The sequence below is a fragment of the Leuresthes tenuis genome, unplaced genomic scaffold (assembly GCF_036924035.1).
Source record: "Leuresthes tenuis unplaced genomic scaffold, fLeuTen1.0.hap1 SCAF_8, whole genome shotgun sequence".
NCBI classification, from domain to species: domain Eukaryota; kingdom Metazoa; phylum Chordata; class Actinopteri; order Atheriniformes; family Atherinopsidae; genus Leuresthes; species Leuresthes tenuis.
Window position 1 is genome coordinate 14,824,387 of NW_027325362.1, and position 23,625 is coordinate 14,848,011.

A 23,625-nucleotide genomic window follows, 5' to 3' on the forward strand; every position below is an offset into this window, starting at 1 on the left:
CCGTGGTGCTGAGTCAAAATCAACAAGCACAAAACAACAGAAGAGCACATCAGCAACATTTCAATTCAGACTTGCAGGTCTGTCTGAGATTAACTCTACCGATTTTCAGTTATGAGGCTGACTGTGTTTGGGGTAGGTGCACGATTAGAAAATGTTATTGATAAAAGAAAAAGAATAGAAAACTTCCAAACCTTCTATATGGAGTTAAAATCATCCAAACCCTTGGGGGATAAATCACTTGAGTCTATAGCTGTCTTTATGAGTGAGTTCTGTCCATTTAGAAAAAAAACATCAACAGGTTCAGCTACTAAAACAAGAAATCAAACACATAAAAGGGGCAGAGCGACATCATTAACACGTGTTCCATGCTGTAAATAAATCGAACTTGTATCATCGTCTCCTGTGCTAAAACATACCTATTCAGCATTGTGTGGAAATGTACAGTACATTTTAGAAGGGCTGGCTTTAAAATAAGCCCTCTGTTTACTGTGTTGAAGTGTGAATAGAGTTATTTATTTTCTCCCAGACAAACATGTTGTTTTCGTTGGGGAGCGGAAAATGCCATTATGTGGTCTCCGTATGGCTGCCTGCAAAAAGGCCATTTTTGTAGTAAAAACTGTACATCTGCACAATTCCTTCACCAGACTTCATCCTTTTTCTCCTTCTTTCTTCTGATCACCAGCTCCATCATCAAATCTTTCAAAAATGTGAATCTCCCTTGTCATTTGTGTAACGTAGGAAATTCAGATTCTTTCCATGATTACATAAGCAACAATTCCACGGTGTTTCTTTATAAAGCACATACTTGAGCCTCACTCTTAACCGTAACCTTAAGTCTAACCAAACAGACGTAATTAAAAGGCTTTTTATATGCTCTCAAAACCCAGCCTGCCTGTCTACCACAATACTGTGGTTTTGTCAGACCACTTTCCCCTCCCATCAGAGAGGCTGGAAGAAAACTGTACAGTTCCAATTGTTTTAATGATTAGAATAAAATAAATCAACTATTATTCATCTGCTTGAAATAACTGTTCTAAGTCCTGTAACTACTGCAGGAAGTATTTTCCTTCCAGGTTAATTATGCCAGAAAAACTAAAGAATATTAATTTTCAATCAAAAGTTAGATAATCTATTACTGAGCATGCTGCTTAAGTGTGAATTCAGTGAATAAATAAAGTTATACAGTACAGCATAAATAGCACATTTACAAAACTAAAGACAAATTGTACATTTCACTTCCCAAAATGTAAAAACACAATAAAGTCATTTTAGATAGACAACCTGGATTGTCAGTTTGGCAGATAATTGAAAAAGAATGAGGAGGCGGGGGGCTAAAAACTGAATACTGATGTTTAAAATATAAAGTGCTTTCTTCCATAACAATAAACTGACCTCTGTTTATTCTAAATACAAAGCACAACTACTTTTTTAAGAGATTGACGATTTTGTTAAACCAAAGCAATAATAAAGAAACTAGAGTGAGCTGTCAAAGAAAACTACCCAAAATATCCTGTACACCACCGTTCACCTGACACTTTGTGAGGTTAATTACACAAAATACAGTATTTTTAAAGAGCACCAATTGTAGAAGCGTAACAATTCGACATGAGTCAGTTATGGAGGTGAAGAATAGAATTTGGAACCACTCGTGCTTGTTTCTGCGAAATGTGCATGAATTCGTCCTTGTGTGACAAAATTTGAACAATCTCAAAATTTTTCTTATCTTCCTGGGCTGGAATGAGGTTTTCCAGCACTATCAGCTTCCCTGTTGTAACTGTGACATATACGTTACAGTGACCTTAGTGTCTTTCATGTGTGTGTTTTCAGTTTCTAGTAATCCACATTCACATAAATCAGAATAGTTTAAATATTTATCCATACATTTTCTAACTAGAGCATTAGAACATGTTGAACCAAGCGGCAGATGTTCCTCTCTTGTCATCAGTGGCTGTTTGAGTTGAAATTAAAGTCTCTGAGATTGTTGCTGCTTGTGACACGATGTGCTCATAAGTATTTTGTCCACATCTGCCAAGGAGAGGAGCAGAAGCCATTTGGCATGTTTCCGTTATTTTGTGTCCTAAGGTCCCAAATCGACCTCAGCCCTCCCTGAAAAGTCTCTGTGCCCCATTGGAGGGTCTTCACACTGGACTCTGGGATGGGCTACACAAAGTTGTTGGTGATTTGCCGCTGGTGCTCAAACAGGTCTTCAATCTCTGCACTGTAGGCGTCACCTGTAGAATGAGAAAGAGGAATGGACATTGAAGTGAGGTTTAAGGGAAAAATCTAAGCGGGTTTTAGACGAACAAAGTATATTCCTGCTCTCACCTGCATGACAACCATACATGTAAGCTCTTTGGCCATCATATTTGCACCGACATCTCATGACATTGTTCATAAAGTCAGACTCAGCCGTGTCCATCGAGGGGTTGACTTCCACCTGCAAGATAACACAATCATGCATTTCCTCTTTCATTGCTGTTCTCACCTTCATCTAACACTGTATCTACAGCTGACCAAGTTCATGGGTAAACAATGAATAAGACTCCTCTCTACTCACGGGCAAAGCCATTTTACATAAACAGCAGTTGCATGTAAAATTGTGAGAGGGGCTGTTATTAAACAGCCCTCGTGGCTGGAATTGTTTTTATAGTCAATCTGCTTCTCATCTATTAAAAGATGACTGCATGGCTTTTCCATACAGACTTTCTATTTGTGAAGATAAATGCCCTGTGCAGCACTTTCTTATGGACTTTAATCTCGTGGACTTGATGCTGGAATGATGTTCACTTGGAAAGCCACTAGTAGATCTTTAAGGGAAACTTGTAAAAAAAATTTATACAAAGTGCAAAAACAACAAAGACACTTCTGCCCGAACAAAACATGGTAACCGGCTAATAATGGGGTTCTGCAGCTTTACAGGGAAGGGCTCACAGAATTTAGCCAAAGTGAAGGTTCAGGGTTTTGCAAAGGAGAAATGCTCCTCACACCATCCTTAGGTTGCAAAAATACCTGAAATAAGAGTCTGTTGCTACAGAGTGGTTATGCATAAATATGTTTATATGTCTGAGATCAGTCTTAATTTGAGTGCTGCCATACATGAACTAATAGTGTGTCATTTGCAGAGCAGCTCTGTAACTGCTGATACAACCATTCTCTTAATCTAGCCAAGTGATAATACTGAGAAGCCATTTACTCTAATAGCTGCTCTGCAAACTGCTACACCCACTGTAAGTACTGGTTACAAACAACTTCTGGGAGAAAGAAGGCATGCCAAACTAAAAAAAGGAAAAAACTTTTAAAAACAAAATGAATGCACAAAAAAACTGTCTCTTCATTTTTCTGTGTAAATTACAGTGTTGGACCAGAGTGTATGAGGCTATTGCTGAGGGCTGGCTCGGCAGCGGAACACATCGCTCGGTGATAAAGTGTTTGTAAAACCAAAAATAGGCCAGGAGAAATTCCTTGGTGGCAAATTAGCCGTTCCTAATGGAAGGGGGGACAAGGTGCTGTTTGGCTGAGGAATGGCAATAGTTAATTTGGGTAAATTGGTGTGTTTCATTAGCACTGGGTGGTTTAAGGGCAGGCTTGCTGAGCCTTTCTGTTAAGCCCTGGATCAGAAAAGTCAGGCATTATCTGCACTTTACTTGAAAAAGGAAGAAACATGATGGAGAGAAGAAGAGACGCTGCAAAAGCTGGTATTTCAGTTCTGCAGCCTTGATGAATAACTTCGTCACTGCTTTGCTTGTTCTTTTTTTGCTTCCAGCTCTTCTCCTCACCTGTTACAGTTCTTTAAATTTCTAGCTCTCATTATCTAAACTCTAGTGTTTTGTCTATCATTCACCTCTTCCCGCACCTCTAAACTGCGCTACAGCAAAGTACAACTTTATATGCGGCCCCACTCGACATTCTTAAAATACATCCAGTTTTCACAAGCCTTTAGATATGTGTGCGACACATGAGCAAATTAAATACACTGGTTTTCAGTGGAGTGTAGAAAAGTGTTAATTACAAAGATTCAGTGTGACCTCTCAGACAGCAATAATCATTAAACAGTGGGTTGCACTGTAGCAAGTCTCCCACTGCTTGGAGGTAATTGGCAGCATGCTAAGATCTGAAGTCTGCCACATACCACGGTGAGACCAAGGGTCTGACATGAAAATAGAGGATACTGGGGGATGGAGTCTTTGATGTGTTTTCGTCTGCAAGCCACAATGAGTGGACTCGACAAAGAAATGACAGACATATGAATGGCTGAGGTGATGACTGTGATGGAGAAGGTTAGCAGGTTTTACTAGAATAGAAATAGAAACCCCAACCAGCTCTGAGGAGGTCCACCTCAAGCCTGTGAACGTCTTTCTCTTAGCCTAATCTCTGGTCTTTAAGGAACAATAAAAATTTTAAGGAGTATGTGTGAGTTTTGCTGACACTTAGATGAGATGGTAACATTTTTTTATACTTTTATAGCTTATGTTCATTATTTGCTGCAACAAGCAGTCTGTTAGACAAGCAGCAAGCCTGGCTGTGTCTGAATAATCCATCTAAGAGCACATATATGGCTAATTTATAAGCAGATCAGATTTGAGTTACTTTAATCCATAAAGAAAAGAAAAGAAAAAAATGTAATGGTTGTGAATTGACAGATTATTTCTTGACTAGCCAGCAGAAATTGACTGCACTTGGCCAAGAAGTCATTTATAGTTTGTGCTCGTGGTGTTTCTATGTGAACTGAGAAGTCCAAATAGTTCCAGTTCAAATTCACTTTATCTGTCATTCCTGCAAATTTTAAAATACAGTGGGATAAAATTGGGTTTCTCACAGCATAAATACCCATGGGGAGATTTCAACTAAACAACCCAACCAGACATATCATTCATACAGAGAGTTGCGTAAACCTCCCCAACCACAGTCCAAGATGGCTGCTCTGCCTATGAACAGTGGTAAAGCTGCATAAATCAACTGTTTATTAATACCTCTGACTATTTGTATTTAGTAAATAATCAAGGGTGAGTGTTTGCACTCACACCATACTGTGTTATCAGCTGGTAATGACATCAATGGCAAAATGTATTTAAGTATCTTGACAAGTATGTACACCCCCCTAGTTTTCCAATGTCTGCACTAGAATGTAATAACAACATTCCCAACATGCTCCAGTTTCAGACTGCTTATATATAAAAAACATAGCATGAAATGTGTGATAACTTCGTATTAATTCATCCTGTCAAACTCTTGCAAAAGAAAACAACAAGTGAGTTCATAAGAAAAAAAGGGAGCAGGGTGAATTAAAAATTGACTTCTGACCTGGAAGATGTAGTCTCCAGGCCGTACATCTGTCACGTCAACCCACTGGCAGTCAATATCATGGCGATAGGTGTCCCAGCAGCCCACAGAGATGCCCTGATCACCCATGTTGTAGCAGGAGAACCGCTTCTGGAGTCCTAAGCATGCACACACATGCCAACATCTTTATCAATCTCAACATCAAAGTTCATTTCATGCTTGACACCCCCTGTTATTTTCAAGAGCTGTAAGCTTGCTGAATTGCATTAGGCTACAGGCTCTGTGAATGCTGTCTTTTTTCCATAAAACATATCTCAGCCATGCCATAACAAGTAAATGGAGAGTGAACAAACAACAACAGCAGTGATCTATTAATTTAGCCACAAGGTAAAACTCTGAATAGTTGCAGCTGAATCATTCATGTTAATTTCTTGTCACAACTGATTATGTATAAAGAGTATATTAGAGGGACTCAGGAATAGTGTTGAACATTACCATCAGGGCAGTACGTGTCCTCGAGACAGAAGCTGGCCTTGTGTCCCTCTGCAACTCTTGTGCCATTCAGAGTCAGCAGGTCGTAATGTGTGAACACCTCGATGCTGTGGTAGTGCCTGGGACGTCAGAGGGGAAAGTCCAGGTGAGAGTGTGTGTCTGCTGAGTATGTGCATTTAGTCTCACTGAACACTGGCTCCCTATGGCTCATACCCTCATGACCTCATTGCTCGAACATGAGCATGGGTGTCACCATAACACCTTACAGAGGCTTGTTTTAGCACCAGCGTCGTTGAGCTGTTTACTGATTTTAAGTGAATGGAAGGCTTTGAAACTCCCATCCTTAGGTCTGATATGCTGTAATAAACTGAAGCAGACTTGACTGTGCGTGGTCAGCCCTGTCCCTTGTATGACACCCGGCACGGAGTGACTTTGACTGGTACAACCGTCATTTCCACAGACACGCTAATGAATCTGGAGATGTGACAACACTATTTCAGACTTACCAGTAACAAACAGTCTCTTATATCTAACGTCCATTTTGCATGCTACCTGTCTCATTGAGCCTATAGCATGTTTTTTTTTCCTGGCAGCAATTAAAAGAAATTAAGTTCAACGTAAGTCAAATTACTCAACATGGAGGAAGGTATGTCATTATTCCACATACAAGCTATGTTATAAGAGGAAAAGGTGCTTGTCAAAATGCTTTTGACAGCTTCTGAAAGTTCAGCTTCATTCGGTAGACTCTAAAGCACAGCCTGCAGACTCTGCCCACTAATAATAATAATAACTACAAGGTTAACAATAACAGCCCACATAGACTAAGTATTTAACAATAATTCCCATTACAACAAACTACATTCCTAAGCTATGTTTTCACTTCCCTCTACCTCCCTTCGGGATGTCCTACCTGTGGCACTGGTGCCATGTCCAGCTTTCTTTCGATGCCTTGGGTCTGAAATCAGATCGACCCATGTTCATGATGCGAGAGGAGAAGCGCAGCAGGCGTCGATGACCATACGGCCAATTCATCTTGGCAGCAGATGATGATAGACAGTTCTCCTCATTGGCACAGGTCAGCAGGTGGAGAGGTCGGTCCTCCAGGTAGGCCGTCTCTTGGACCAGCTGGGCATCCAGAACAAGGTCTGGGGCCGCTAAGATTTGTCCGATGAGAGATGATTTTATGTTAAGAGTTATTACATGAGATGAGAAAATAAGGAGCTACATGAAGATGAGTAACTTACTGTCTGAACAGCTAACCCCAGCGGCTTTAGTTCCGCCTCCACGGGGACAGTGGACATGGTTGTTGCGACGACATTGTTGAATTGAAAGCTCTGTGCCCACGCAGTGAGTTCCACTGAGAATCACATCACTTGCATTTGGGTTACCAGTCCAGTACCACGTCTCCTGTCAAAGGAAAGGTGTGGGGTGTAGACATGGTGAGCTTGTCAGGTTTTCTATCAATGAGCAGAGCCATAGCTCATTGTTTACTTCAGTGAATACAGGGGCTGTGACTATGGATCGGACTCCAAGGGTTCATTTCATACGCTCATCAATAACTCAGACAATGCTGATGGGATTTTGACAACTCCTGGAGAAATGATGCCTCAGACCAATCTAGTTTGTCATTTTCAAAATCACGCTAATTGGTTCAGGAGTAGGAGTGAAAATGTGTTAGTTCTGTATTTTGAGAAAAGTTGGTGAGCCTACTGTTAAAGATGAAAATGACATGCTGTTAATATTCATTGGTTAGAGAAGTTTTTACCTGATGAGCACTGGCAGCAAAGCCCATTCCGAGCTGTCTGCACACCACCATGGCCTCGTTAATGCCCCAGTTCTCACTACAGACAGAGCCCCAGCGCTTACGACCACCAACCTCCATCAACACCTCAACACGACCTTCCGATGGGACTCTACCACCAGAGAGCCGCACCTGAACATCCATCAAATTAAAGTGATTAAATGGGTCATGCATTATCAGTCAGAGGTATGAAAGAAATTGCAAAAGATTTGTTGTGTTTATACCATCTTCTCTATGCCTGTCTTGGGAACGTGGCAGCGCACTGAGGCATCTTGGGAGTGTTTGAAGGTCCACGGTTGGACTTCCTGAAAGAAGCAGTCCAAGATGGAGCGCTCTGACCCCCTGCACTGCACATTGTTCATATGGATAGGTCCTGTACCTGAAGAGGGAAGAAGAGATGTGGTAAATTTAAAGACGAATGACCAAAGTAAAGCATGGGGAACTAGAAGTGCAGATATAACTAAAGGAGTTGTATTTCTTTGACTGTCTGGGGCCACCCAATGTGGCGAGAATGGCGTTAGAAGATTTTATCCTGCAAAGAAGCACACACAAAGAAGTAAGGCTCTATGTTTCCTTTCAAGTGAATCGTGTGAATTTCTTTACTTTCGCATCAACCCAACAAGAAAAATTGCTATCTGTCGTGATGAAACACTCCTGCCAGCTTAAAAGCTGCAGCAAAGGTATCTACTTAGGGCATCTGTTACACCTCATTACACCCATTCTGTTGCTTTGGGCTCAACAAAAACAACATTGTCCATAGTCCACCACCCTGAGTGTGCAAACAAGGCCAAATCTGTGTCAGCAAAATAAAAGATACATTTATTGTTTAAACCCAGATAAGCTCTAAACAACACAGAAGGTGATAGAAAAAAGTTTGAGATTTTGCAAGAGCAAACAGCTATAATGATAGTAGGATATGAAAACACAGAGCAAATTATGACTTTAGTGTTTTCTTAAAACAAAAGGTGCAAACAACAAAAATGGACATAAGACAATGTTGAAATAAACACAACCAAACCCACAAAAACTGGGAAAGAGAGAAACCAAGAAAAAGATGGCATAAAGCAAGATACTTGGGTCACCAGATTGCAGCCTAACCGAATCTGTCTCTGTGTTGGTTTTAGTAGATTGTAGGTCTGCTTCCATACTGGTCATCATGTGTTGGTATCCGCCCCATTTTTACCACTTCAGCCTCTATCTGCACAGTACTGGCCACAAACTAGATAAAATCTCCCAATGTTTAACTTATCAGAACAAACTAAAAAAATAGGTCCTCAAAGTGAACTGTGACTTGCTCTATTTAAAACCTTACCTCAAAGTAAATTCCAGGAAACCGACCGCACATACTATACATGAACACAAACACACACAGGCATAAGGGTACTTAAGTCTCTTACTATATGTATACATAGTACCCAATGTGTATGTACTTCATGGGCAAAATTACACAGTAAAATAACAATTCTGGTCAAAAAGGAAATAGAAACATTGTCCCTGTAATTTAACTCACTGATGGTGATGATAAATGTAATGATGATGGGAGTTGGAGAGTTGGCAGATTGAGTCCAAATTGAGACAAATATTTTTACTAATTTTCTCTATTTTTTTTCATCTCCCTAACATCAGCCTTCTAAATCATCTCACCAATAAAGTCCTGCATTGAATGTCATGAGATTGTCAAAACTTATATAAAAGGTGCAATGAGCCATAATATAAATGTAGTGTCCTAAATCAAGCATTTACATGGAACATGTTGAGCTTGATTATTATGTAATTAGACCTGGAAGTTGCCATAGATATTTTTTTACAGTTTATAAAACTAACTTTAGGGGAGGGAGTGTGGGAACATCAGATTGAATGGTCTTTATTCAATCGTTGTCATATCTTTGTCTTAGTGAAGCGCAACAGTAATCTAAGCTTCTGAATCTGTGTGCATGTTGTAGAAAGCAAGCTGTGAGAGAAATTTGACATCCAAGCAACCTGCAACAGCAGAGTCAATGAAAGACAAAGACTAGAAGGGACAGCAATGTGCTGTGTTTCAACTCTGTTTATAGACACATAGACTGTGTTGGTCTCCATGCGCATTCACAATTTTGGCCATTATATTATTCAGTATGTGCAGAAATGAAAACTGCAAATTAGATTAAAATTGATGGGAGAGTGTGGTGGTAAATAAAAACAGCCTGAGTCAGTCACATCTCTGGTCTCATCCCTTCGATATTGCTGGGCTAATCATAGGGAAGCATGATGTACTGTAAACAATGTACTGTAAACCAAATAGTCTGATATGTGTCGAAGTTTATGGGGTTATTGTGTTGCAGCTTGGTGCCTTGTGGATATTATTCAATTGAGCTAAACACTGCTGACAGCTGAGCAATTGCACTGTGCTTTGATTGCACTGTGATGCATCAGATTTATCAACATGACTTTTGTGCTGCTTTAAGATGGCAACACGGATCTAATGGAAAAGCTTTTCATACAGTTTAAGCTGCTACAGACGGATACTGTAAAAATCTGTCACATAATTAACACATAATTCTGGCTGCCAGAATCAGTGATGTCACAGCTTTAATTCCCAATACTGAGATATAGATGTGTGTAACTTGATTAACTAAGAGAAGTGCCAGTAAGCAGAAGGTCCTGAGTTTAAACTATCTGTCTACAAAACTTTCTCTTTTAGACCAAACTGTACACAATTTTATTCCTGCACTAGTTGTGGAACAGCCATAAAACAGGCTGTGAATCATTAATCATGCTTATATGACACTAAAAAAAAACTAATTGTCTTAGTCTAAACAAAATCAAAATCAAAATCAACCCTCTCAAAAGTGCAATAATAAACCCAGAAAAAGCAGCTGGGGATCAAACCTCTCCTGCTTGTGTACATGTACACTAAACTATACTCAAATAGGTCTTGGTGCTTCGCACATGCTCCCAAGTTCCTTCTTTTTGTAAAAGTAAAAGTAAAGCTTAAGTGTATATTTATACAGCTGCATTTTTCAGTAAAGCTTCACATAATTTTTCTGTTGCTTTTGTCACACTGCTAAATGCACCAGAAATTGTGACTAAAAAGCAGACCAGTAAGACAACATGTTATCTCGCTGCCATCTACAGCATTTCCAGATCGTCGCTATGCTCTAAAAAATCCTGATTTAATTACACCAGTGTCATCTGATAAAACCACCATTCCGGAAACCTACAGGTAGCGTCTCTGCAGTGGGTTCAGCTATACTTACATGTGCAATGATCTCCTTTAGAGAAATTTAGAAGCAGCAGAATGTCTTGAATGTTTTTTCACATATTACACAGCGTCACGCCATCAGTTACTCAATTCTCCTCTCGTGCACGTACACTGGGACAAAGATGGTGGCCAAGATTATCTGGGTTTTAAATGGCCAAGTCGCACTGTAACTGTAGCTCAACTCAACTGTGCAGGGTACTGTGCTGACTAATTGGGAAAACAAAGTACAGATCAAAGATGTACAGATGCAGCCAATTTTTAGCCAAGGAACCTGCAGAGAATCTGCTGAAATCTGTACATGTCCACATGCACAGCAGCAGCAATACAACGTAAAAGAGAGTATATGTTAAGGGAGTAAAACTGTCATTTGTCAAACCAAATTAAGGCTCCAAAACCACATCTTAATGTTTAAAAGTCTGAGGCTGATCCTAATTACATACAACACAAGTAAACATGCACATGCGGGTTGGACCGTAGCACATACACAGATGTAGCTTTGTGGTTAGATCAGGGAAAACCTTTTCTAGGAAGAAAATTTAAAGATGTTTGGTCCCTTGTGACAAATGAAACACTTAAACCCTTAGCAAGTGCTGATCAAAGCCAGACGATAAGGGTCATGGTTAAATGGTCCCCCTTAGAAAAAGCTTGAACTGATTTAAATTCTGTTACTCTGCACAACTGATATCATATACTGTAAGCCAAATTTAAAAGATTAAAAAGTAATAGTCATTTTCTAATCCAACACATACAAAAATATGCTTGCTGTGATCAACTGAACAGCTAAACCAGCAGATCATCATCCCACACTTCATCTCCCTCAGCATTTTTGAGACTACACCCTAGCATGAGACATGGGGAAGCCGTTCTCTCTCACATCTCACAAGGGTGTGGAGACCACTGGTACAGCTGGATACCGCCTGAAACTGTGTGTGACACCAAATCTGGACATATGAAACTGAAGGTGAAAAAAACACAGCACACAGTGGGTGAATGAAAAGTTCACTTGATCTAGCACGATCATGCTTTAGTTGCCAAAATAAACCACCACGTCTTACGGTATTTAATTTTGAGAGTGCATTGAGTGTGTGTGTGTGTGCAGATGTGTTTGGGCAGCTGGCAGCACTGGCACAGAGCTCACATAATCCCAGCTGGAGATTCTGCAATCACCACATTTGCAGCTCACAAGGTAACATACACAGACATAGAGACAAACACACAAACCCAAACATTATCTAATCAGTCAGGGTAGACGGGTGCAGGTGTGCGATAAGCAAAAGATAAGTGAAAGTCTCCCTGTCTTCTCTGAAATACCATGACACATGATAAACACATTCAAACCACCACATCGCAGACTGAAAACAACTTGATTAAATGTGGAGTTTTACACAGTTGTATGAGATGCTTTGCTCTGAGCAACAACAATTCTCTCTCTCTCTCTCTCTCACCTTGACCCATATAGGCTCCTTGCAGGGCATCCTGAGCAGTCCCAAAGCCCAGCTCTCTGCACACCACACTGGCTGCAGTTCTGTCCCACATGTGATCTACGACGGTTCCCCATTTTCCATCTCGAAGCACCTCCACACGACCCTCGCCCAGTCTGGGGCCTGCTTTAAGACGCACAGGCTGTACAGGGCAACAAAGACAATATCAAGAATCAAGAGTCTTTACTTACATAATACAAGATAACGAAATTTTCAGTTTTCACACATACACACGCACTGCTTGATTGTGCTATTGTGGACGCAACTCCCTGAATCTTACCACAACTGGATGAGGAGCCTGGGGCCTTCCCGAGGAGATGCGAGAAAACTGAGGCCCTGGTACGCATTTGACCACTGCATGTCTCCCATTCTTACAAGGGCTGGGACTGCGGGGGATTGACAGCTGAGCGAGGCACTCTGAAAGGCTGTTCTCGGTGCCCAGGCAGTTAACTTTCTCTACCCAGAATCCCTTCTTTTTTGCCATGATACTCAATCTGGAAAGAAAAGAAAGAAACCCTTGGTAATATTCTCGTGAAGTCAAGTTGATCTTAAACCCTTTGATTTCTCAGGAACTTTCCCGTTTTTACATAATTTGTAACAATTGTTGGCAAAGTTCAGAAAAAACATGCTAATTCACTGCTTATTAAACATGAATGAAGCTGATCTGCTTTATCAAGACTGCGCAGGCTTTCACATTTGAATGACTGTCCTGCTAACATAAGTGAAGAAATGTTAAATCTTGATTCATTCATCAGAGCTTAAAGTACCTCACAGTGTCATACCGTATAATAGCCATATAGTAGTCTTTTTCAATACCTTGTTGAGGGATCTGCAACCTTGGTGTCCCATATTTTCCTGTAAAAGAACAAAACAACACATTTTATCTGACATTCTGTACTAGATTATCATATTGTGTACGATATTTTCCTTGTTTCAAATATAACCTGATCATATAGAGATTTGTTCCACAGCAAGCAGTCAAACAAAAACATACACATCAATTTGTTTAGAACAAGAAAATTAATCCTATTGGGTTACCAAAAAATGTATCAAACTGCTCCAAATTTTTGGGTGAGTAGACTTTAAAGAGCCCATGCTAAATTACGTCTATTCCTTTCCAATTTTCATTTAGGGAGTCTACTAGAAAATGTGTACATGCTTTAAATGATTTTTCTCATATTGTATAGTGCCGCAGTTGCTCTTTTCGATTTCTGTCTAAAATGTTCAGTTTTAGTTTCTGTTTCTTTATGTTCCGTCCTAAAGGGTCAGCCTGCCCTGATCAGTCAAAAAAAGGCAGAGTGGAAAACAGCCGTTCATTCATTGTTTAAGGCGTGCCAGACTGGCCAATATCCTGGCTTTATACAAACAGTTTACATGCTGATGCTGATAGCTGTGAGAAGAAGAAAGTTGTTCTCTGAGTTGGAGAAAATCATTTTGCAGAACGCTCGCATGCATAAAAAAGCCACAGAACACACTGAAAGAAAAGGGACAAACCCAGAAAGCGTAATATGTCCTATTTAAGAAGGAATTTCCCATTTTATTACTACCTCTGCTGACTTTTTACACTTGACTTTTTTCCCCTCAGAGGTTCAGCAGTATGTACAGTATATCCATCCCGAATCTTTGTAGCTTACAGCTTACAATATTTATGTTTAAAGTAACAAATCTAGCAAATAAGACAAAAGTACTTCTGGCACTCACCCACGTAAAGAGGTGTTCACCAGGAATGTTGTCGGTAACTGTATGAAAATGAACTGCCTGATAGAACTACCACAGATGTGTATATGCATGTACAAGTATGCATGCAACTCCAGAATGTAAGAACTATGAAAAGACTTAGAACACATAAAAAAAAAAACGAACAACAAGTTATTTTAATGATACTGTTAACCTCCAAAGCCACATGTAGTCCAAATATAAAATTCATGACATGCAACTTCAGTGAAACAGAACATTTCTGGGAAAGCAGGGTTTGACCAAGCACGATATACAAACAAGAACTCTGGCACTAAGCTGGAACCAAACAGCGATTTATGCACCAAGGAAGCTGACTGACTTGGGGAGGCGGTGGAGAAGAAAACCCTCTGTTCTCTTTGCACACACAAAAGGCAGCACAGACGACATGCCAGAAGAGCCATACCAGGACATCCTCAGACCACTGTAAAGGGCGTGTTCCAACACCAACAATAACAGCAATTACACCATAAAGATTCCCAGATATACAAACAACAAGCAGGCTGACAGCTTAAAGCATCATTATCTGCCAACCTTTATATATGGTGGCATGCACACAAATATTGTTCATTATGCAAGACAAATTAATCAAATAATTAAGAGATCGGCACAGTTTGAAACTCCATTATTAACAGTGAAAATAGCTTATTTGTTGAACTGTAAAATAAGCACATATATATATATTTATTTAAATATATATACCTGGAATATATGCCTTGAATTTACAGAGTAAGAAGCATAAACATTAACGAAATGCTGATTTCAGTGGCATTTCCCTTTAAAGAAACAAACACATCTATGATTTTGTGTCATAGCAAAGGCAGGTCAATATTTGTATTCCTGACATGAGACTCCAGACATTCCTGTAAAGGTAAAGCACAAACCTTAAAAACAAACTGAGGATGTTGGAATCAAGGGACTCATTGTCAGGGACATAATATTATGTTAATGGTCGGGTGAAGTCATGGACTGCTGAGTGTACTCTTTCCAGAATCGCATAATAACTTGTTTCCTGATGCTGTAAGCAGTCACTAAGCAACGAGTACCTTACTGCTCTTTCGCCAAAAACGTCATTCTTCAAAAAGTATTTCAGCTTTAAAAAACGAAACAGTATACATCTGTTTCAGCAATCATTTAACAAATCAAGGTGTTATTTTAGAATAAAAGCTTATAATAAGTTGGTCATTTTCCTGGCCCATTTGAAGCATAAATTGAGCTTGGAGAAGGCAAATGCTGGGGTTAAATTATGAACATCTGCAAATGGAATTTCAGCTGCTCGAGCAGTCTTAGTAGATACCTTGTAAAACTATATCAAACATGATTTAATGGGGGGAAAAAAAGCATGTTGGAAACATTCTCAGTAATGCACACAGCTCTATATAAAGCTGTATGCACTGAGGCCTGCTGCAGATTACAACTGGCTCACTATGTAGATTTTAACACTTCACTGGCACTTGTAAAATCTCTCAAATGTGTCTACCATGTGGCTTTGTAGTAGCATTGGTTAGACAGCAAGAAGCATGCGAAGACACATTTTCTCACGAGGCAAACATGTCTGTGACTTGTTTGTGACCTCACCGCAGGCGAATCAGCAAACCCTTTTTCCCTCTTCAGAAAGCAGCGGGACTACTACGCAAGGCCATAAATGATGCCTTTGGGTCTTTAATTTGACAAAATTACAGCTATGCTGAACTTCATTCAAGAGTAATAAAACATAAATTGTGAAATGTGTACGATTAAACCATTAACATCTGGTCACAGTTATCTGTGATGACAAATTCTACATTTGTGCATGGAGCCGTAACAGGTGGTTTGAGTTGCAGAGGAGCATTCTTCAACAAGTTATACGCTGATGCATTGAGGAGACAACCCAGGGATTAGTTTGATTTTCACCTACATAGCATTCATCTGCCTTGTATAACCAAACAGTATCTTCACTACTTGTTGTGAAACTAACAGAACAGAAGCTAATGATAGGTGCTCTCACCAGACTGTTAAAAGACATGCATTACACCACTGTTTAGGTTACATCATCGCCACAGTGTTCACCCTCTGTGCTCTACTCTGTCCTCTGGTCTTAATGTTAAAAACAAAATAGCTTTTAAAGAAAAATGCTTTCAACTTTGTCTTAAAATCAATGCTACTTTGCATATATTTTGTCACTATAAATGATGGAAAATCAAAGCTAAAAGGGAAGGCCAAGATTAAACATATTTCACTTCATAGAGACTGAAAGATTGTCAGAAGACAACATTTTTTAAATTCCTTGATTTGTCCATGAAAAGATTCTTACTGGTGAAACAATGGCTAAAAAATTTTTATACGAAGGCCAGAGTGAACTGATAAAATTCCCTATGCTTCAACTGAGCTCGGAAAAGCCAGTCGCCACAGTTTGTTCCAGGCCAAAGAGGTAGCCACTGCCATGCATACAGAAAAATTAAAAGATGAGAAAATAAATTAGAGAGAAGGTCGCTGCGGAGGATCACACAGACACCAGACAGGAAAACCACATTTGGTCAAACTAAATGTCGAAAAAAAGCCGAAAAATGATACCCTCATCATAAGAACATTTTGGCTGAAACATAATTAAACAAAATGCCGGTTAAGTACCGAAATCACTATAGTGACAGAGGAAGACAGACAGCCGCTGACACAGCGGCCAGCACTGCAAACTGCTGCTGTAATTGGCCATATTTCACACGAGCAAGCGAAAATCTGGCATGTCTGACTGCTGCTCTCGTTCTTCCTCTACAGCCTCTTTCTCTCACTACTCTCTTCAGCCGTCTTTGCCAGCTCTGTTTTTACGCTCGCTCTCTCTCTCACACACACAGCTATAATTGGAGGTGTTTTTTCGCCCTCAGCTGAATCCCTGGAAAGCTTTGGTCCTGACCAACTTGTAATTACAGCATCTTCAGACTTTCATCCAAGAGACGCATGGAGTTGAGAGAGATGGCAGGGTTCAGGATTTCTAAGAATTGACTGAGAGATTTGGGCAAGGAGGAGAAAGAAGGGGAAAGTCACTGGCTACGTTTGGTTACATACTATCCTAAGCTTTTCGGGCTACTAAAGAAGGATATTACACAAACAGGCTCAGAACCAGTTGTTTCTTCATAACGCTGCAGACACTGGGGCATTTGTGCTCTTTGATTCAGTCTCAAGTCAAAAGTGGAGAAAATATGCATCTGTGAAGATACATACTGTATAGTGTTACAGTTTTCTAAGCAAACACATCATCGTAGTTAAGACAAATGTAGGGCCTTAGGCCTCGGCAAAACAACAGGTCATACTCAGGGCAAGCAGACCAAGATGTACAAGTCATGGCCACTTCCATGCTGAAGCTGTATAATTTGCAGACACATACTGACGTAAATCCCCCCAACTTTTCTCTGTATATCCAAATAAAGAGTACTCTATGCATCTTGTGGTTTAGTAAAAGGCTAAAAGAGCTGAAAAAGTACAACTATTTAAGCTACTTTCTTGACCTTAAAGGATGATTTAAAATCTACATCTTAAAACAGCCCGTGCTCAGATTCCCTGCAGGCTTCAATCCAAGCCCTTCAAGCTCCAGCAACTCTGTTCTCTTTTGTCATGTCAATCTTCTTGGTGAGCAGCCAAATCTCTGTTAAAACGTTGAAGCCATACAATTCCGCTCATCCAGTTCTTACCTCAACTAACACTTGGACGTCTCATTTTCAGTTCTTTGCATTTGTGCGGTCAAACGATAATGCAAGAGAAAATCGAGCAGATGCTTGAAAATCCTCCCACCTGCATTGCAGGGAACTGTAATAATAAATGATCCTGTTCAGACCACAAACGGAGTCGGGCTGGGCTGTTTAGTGAGAACCCCACTCTGAGGGTCTTTTATTACTGAAGATGTGACGCGACATGATTCCTCTCCTCTAACAGCAGGAGCTTGTTATAGCTTCGCAGTGTTCCTAATAACACAGAAGTTCAACACAGAAAACTCAGTTCAAGGACAAAGCAGAAATCCTTTTCAGTGACTGAATGTGGTCCACTGGGAGCAGATTGTGAAGTCAATAAAAAGTTAGAAAAGTCTATAAAATGAATATATTTCCCCATAACAGTTGCAGCCTTTTCGGTAGCATGAGGAATCTAGTACCTACAGTGCAGAGCAGATGTTGTGGTCTGTCACCAGTGGTGTCAGAATAATCCTGGCCAGGAGAGGGAGGGAATAGCTAAACTGTGAATCACCTATGGCCTGCAGCTCTGCAGGAACAAGGTCCAACTGGGTTCCCCTTCCACTCATAGTCAGACACTCATTCTTATAATAGCAATGGAGTAAGTCTCTGCTAATGTGTGGTCCTCCTGTGGTTTTAGAGCATGATGTTCCCCAAAACCACTGTCAATGGGTTTTTTTTTTTTCAGCAAGCAAGGAGGAAATGTCCATCTGCGCCAAAGGGGCAAAGGAGACACCTAAATACAATGCGTTAAAGAAACACGTCTCACTAGAACAGTGGTAGCTTGAACACATTTAGAATCCTTTTAAACCTTTAACTCTTGTAGAGAATGATAAGTTTAACACTGTCTGCAACTAGCAGCCCACTACCTTAGCTTAGCATTAAATAGGTGAGCACAAAGACTATTCCTAAGGTAATTATAATCATATAAAGGACACCTTAAATTCCAGTGTATCATATACATACTGTGGATTATGTTACAATAGCATTTTTGTTCTTTTTATGCATTTGAAAAGTAGTCCTGATGAGCCGAAAGCCAGATTGTTATAAATACCACGATATGAGCTCTGAATACTATGTGCCAGTTTTTTTTTTTTACTTTTACATATTTCTTTCTGCCATTCCTGAGAAACTTGAGTCCACGAAAAAGCACACAGAGCTTGAAATAAACAAAACAGATGCAGATTAAGTTGTGACCAAACATTTGTTTGTTACCTCTTTGTACTAAAATATGTCAAAAGTATGAAACCAGGGATATTTTTTTTATTATCAATCCTATTAGTTATTTCAAGAGTTGAATTATATTTTCTTACAATTTGTTACAAAAATGTTGTCAATTAAGGGTAACTGCACTAAACCTAAAGTATTAACAATACTATAAAAAAAAAGAATAAAAGGATGTTGCACACACACCTGAAGCCCATCACACAAGCTGTTTTTGGTTTGGTTGTAAAAGTAAAGAAGTACATGGCTGAGTTGGGCATCAGGACGTTTGCTTGCCAATAAGACAAGTCACTCCACGCAAACCTTTATTCTGCTCTCAAATAGCAACCTTGGTCTCACACAGGCTATCGATGGGACAGTTAAAACTACAATCAGCAGTGATATCACACCTTGGCATGGGGATCTAAAAGTTTAAGTGCTGCTCTTTGTCTGAGAGCATCAGGCTGAAGATGGCATCAGAGGGAGAGAGGTAGGGAAGTGAGCGAGAGGCAATGAGGTGTGCAGAGGTGATTTGCCACGAGAAAGGTGCAGAGAAAGGGCAATGGAGAGGGGACAGGGATCCCTTTATCATCATATTAAAGCTGAGGAAAGAGGGGTGTAAAGGGGGACACAGGGGAGAAGTGGCTGAGTAGGAAGATAAGCCCAAGCAAGCCCTTCACTTTCACTCAATATGGCTCTAAACAAGATGCTGCTGAGTCTTTAGTCATATAACAATGGGCTGAACTGCGAGGCATGGTGCTCTTTTGAACCACAGTCCACACCCCAGGGTTTCGTAATATGATAACTTCAGTTCATAACAGTGAATTATGCTGCTCTCCGTATTGCTTCTGAGAAAGAGTCATACTCACTTGTATGTTTTAACATTGTGCTGAGTTGCCTCTGGAAAGCCGAGCATCCCGCACACAACACGGCTGCTATTGAGACTCCAACCCAGGTCACAAACCTGCCTCCATCTCCCAGCATGCTTCACTTCCACTGCACCCTCTGTGATAAGGCTCTTCTTCTTGGTAGCCATGAGAATGGGACGAAGACGGACCTCCTCGATTTGCACCTTACTGTGACCCTAGCAGAAGGACAAAGCACATTCATGTTTATAAGTCTTTCTGAGAATAATACAGATAATTAACAGATGAAAACTGCCGCACCTGGTAGTGCTGGTGTCTTTGAAACCTTGGAATCTCATATGGATGGCCATTTCCATAATATCCATATCCCGGATGCCTCTGGGTTGCCACAATGCCTCCCCACTGTGGAGAGGTTCTGCCATAGGGCCTGCCGGCAGTCGTGGAGCTTCTGCTGGGTGACTGATCCGAACTTCGTTCAGTGGTACACACAATCCCCAAGTCTTCAGAGTGTTTACAGTCATTCACCCCCCAACCGTTGTGTTTGCAGTCCTTCAAGGACTTCTCCGAGCCGTCGCAGCGTACATTATCCATCCATATTGGGCCTTGTGAAAGAATAAATTCATAATGTAGTTCATTAGGGTTTAAATTGGTTGTGCAATAGACAGACTAGGCTATGCATCTACAAAACAGCTCAAATCAGTTCCTAAACACCTAACACTTGACTTTTACGGGCAGACTGATTTAGGGTTGCACCTTAGCGGTGTGTTAAGCAGTGGATACACAGTATTTTACAAGGTGACAGGGCACTATAGATCCTGCTCTCTGAATCTGTTGAACCTTCTCTTTAATTTGGATTTAAAAGCAGCAGTAAAGAATGTCCATAAACCACAGAAAGTGTTACACAACTCTGGCAAGCAAATGCTGTCATTATTCTTAAACAAATGCCCATTTTATACCTATATATTAGCTCTGCTAGGCCATAATGTAGGCTGAAATCCCACAACAAGTTATCTTTGTCACTTTCTGATCCTAGTTATTTTGGATGTCTCAGCTGGCATCTTTTCATGACGCTATGAATCTCCACTGGAACATGGTGGACTTGGAGGTGACAGTCTGAGATGAACTGGTCTAATATGACTGTCTGCACCTTCTAACTGCACTTTATAAAGGGTTTCCTCACAACATGTAGAGAAAGGCACATGAGTAATTTATACAGTTAATTAATATAATGAAGTGTGCATCTATTCCAGTTAGCTGGCACTTGAAAAAGGCCTATTGGACCTTTTTTTTATTTGTGTCACTTGCAAATTATCAGTTTTAGTTCACAAAATTGTAGAACATTTGATATTTTTAAAGTCACATGTCAGGCCATCGAAGCGGCTAAAGTGCTCTCACCCGATCCTTCTCCATATTTTGCGCTGTGAGCCCACGTCACTGCCCTACGGAAACCCAGCTCTCGGCACACGACATTGGCCAGTTTTATGTCCACCTCATCGTCGCAGACGGTCCCCCAGGTGTTATTGTGCAGCACCTCCACGCGCCCTTCGTTCTCCTTTCTCGCAGCAAAGTTGCCAACCAAACGCACCTTGGCGGCCGGTGCGCGAGCCGCTCTGCGCTGAGACGACGTGGTCAGCCGAGGTTCCGCGCGCGCTGGGCAGCAGAAGGACAGCACCAGAAGAAGGTGGAGGCTCAAGCAGAGGATGCGGGTCATCGTAAGAGAGAGAATTCTGCAAATAAAGGGTGATACACTCCATGACTCATGTATTTAATTAATATGTATGTATATATACATACACATACACAAATATTAATTCAATTGTACATTTTATCTAGTTTATTGGCTTGTCATTTAAGAGTTTTAAAATCAGGCTTTCGCCTGAATAGCCGTCAATTTCACCCGCATGTCATTTACTTCAGTTCAATCCAGCACAGGTCGAACAGCCAGAGAGAGGATGGCCTTGTTATAAAACAGACCAACGGTGACATCCTCTGGGCAAAATAGTCTCATCTAGTACAACACCTGGGTTACTCTTTTGTGTTATCACGAGATTAAATATGTCCTGAGACAATTACCACAGTAATTTATCAGCCAGCAATACGAGACAGAGCCTGAGTTGATCTCTCTCCCTCCATACTTGATTTTAGTCACTGTTGCAACCTAAATATATCAAATGAACACTTTTCTCTCCTGTCAAACATAGGCATATAATTAAAGATGCAGCAGCATACTTTTGTGGGGCAGTTCACGTGAATAAACATCCCCCTAGGGCAAACTAACCAGCCAAAAAATATATGAGACAGGCTTTAACTGGTGTGTTTGGGCTGAACAAGTGTTTCAGCTAAACATAGTGGTGGAGCGATACTTATCACAATAACACACAGCAGGTTCACAGGACAACACTGTGCACAAAATGCCCAAAATATGTTTTATGCTCTCCGATGATCAAATTACAAAAGAACCCACCAACAAGCAAACAGATTCTGCTGAGTAAACCTCAGTGCATCATACAGAGGATTGTATGACCTGGTATAGTGGTAGAGTGCTATATGATTGAACTTACAACAGGATCTAGTCACAGCAGCTTTTATTGTACTGTTTCTAAAGTATCGTGAAATACACCTACTCCTGCTAAAAAGAGTATCGGCAGCATCTTTATACATTCACTTCTCAAAAGCACCTGTTACACTTGCACTCTGGTGTGCCCAAAAACTAGAATATGTTTTAAAACAAATCAAAAATAAGATTGTGTTCTCTTCAAAAAGAGAGACGGTAAGGTGAAAGTTCACTCACCTGGCAAGCAGCAAATATTGAAGTGGTAAATGTCAGTGGCAAGGGGAGACTGACTGTGTGAAGGAGTGTGTCTACTTAATGCTCTCCTCACTCAATCCTCCCCTCTTCCCTCCTTCTCCATGTAACCCTCCCTGCCTCCCTCCTCTTCCCTGCTCGATCTCTTTCTTTCACGTGTAGACTGACTTGAAATTCTAAACTGTGTAGCTGGTTTATTATGAAATAAAACATACTGTCTGCATATAGCACAACTGCTGTCTAAAGATCTAAAGAATACCGAAGTGGTTGGTTTCCTCTAGTAATTTTCAATTTTCCAAAACTGCTTAAAGTTGTTCCTTCCAGATTAATAAATCAGACATTCCAGAAATTATTCATACATAAGACTTCTTGATCAGGATCAGGAGAACTTCAATTCATAAGCAGAAATGGATTTAATATATCCTGAAATCTGTTCTCTTCATTACAATGTTCCTCTCACATGGAAGCCACCGTACACCTCTCTTCTCTGATAGGCTGAAGACGCTTTACACAACTGTATACTGAGAGCATTACACAACTTTAGGGTGAACGTGTGTAAATGTAACCAACAGGAAGGACTCTGGTTCCAGAATAGTTTCAAACATCAAGTTCCAAGTGTCTTAAAGAAGCTCCCTATACCACAGGGTAGATATTTCCTTGTTGAGATGCCCGCAAACCACCAACTCTAAAATAGCCCTGGCCTCATCGTAGCCATGGTGAACGTGACTGATGAGAATATGCATTAACCCTGCCCAGGAGTATGTTACTATAGTGTAACCTATCATCGTGGTGTATAGAGCATAAAGGTGTAACTCAATGGTGTTCTTTTTTTTTTTACTGTATGACAGGGTCCTCACCTGACTACGGTTTCTTCCAGATGTCTACTAAAGCCTCTTTACATGATTGAAATGTGTTTATTTACATTTTGGGTCATTTTTAGAGGATTTGGAGCAAATTTAGCTGCATGGGAATGTTTGTCCTCGGGGTGTTTTGTTGATAAACTGAAATCCAGTTTTCAAGTAA

General features: G+C 40.4%; 1 protein-coding gene across 1 annotated transcript; it reads right to left on the reverse strand.

The window, feature by feature from the left end:
- Positions 1–1,262: 1,262 nt before the first annotated feature.
- loxl4 (lysyl oxidase-like 4) lies at positions 1,263–22,673 on the reverse strand. The gene is made up of 15 exons (XM_072390996.1): positions 22,588–22,673; positions 21,192–21,523; positions 20,097–20,398; positions 19,800–20,014; positions 13,112–13,150; positions 12,576–12,789; positions 12,260–12,437; positions 7,798–7,952; positions 7,538–7,705; positions 7,017–7,179; positions 6,683–6,926; positions 5,776–5,891; positions 5,302–5,438; positions 2,326–2,437; positions 1,263–2,231 (listed from the first exon to the last, which is right to left on the reverse strand). Exons 2-15 carry the CDS (start codon positions 21,505–21,507, stop codon positions 2,161–2,163), a joined length of 2,430 nt encoding a protein of 809 aa, XP_072247097.1. The 5' UTR covers positions 21,508–21,523; positions 22,588–22,673; the 3' UTR covers positions 1,263–2,160.
- Positions 22,674–23,625: the final 952 nt, after the last annotated feature.

What these genes read in the sequence shown, in the direction of transcription:
- loxl4 (XM_072390996.1), bottom strand. Translation starts at nt 21,507, where the DNA reads ATGACCCGCATCCTCTGCTTGAGCCTCCACCTTCTTCTGGTGCTGTCC. An exon ending in AGACAGGCATAGAGAAGATG is followed by an intron (nt 7,706 to 7,797) that starts GTATAAACACAA and finishes ATGGATGTTCAG; the next exon opens with GTGCGGCTCTCTGGTGGTAG. An exon ending in CATGTATGGTTGTCATGCAG is followed by an intron (nt 2,232 to 2,325) that starts GTGAGAGCAGGA and finishes CTCATTCTACAG; the next exon opens with GTGACGCCTACAGTGCAGAG.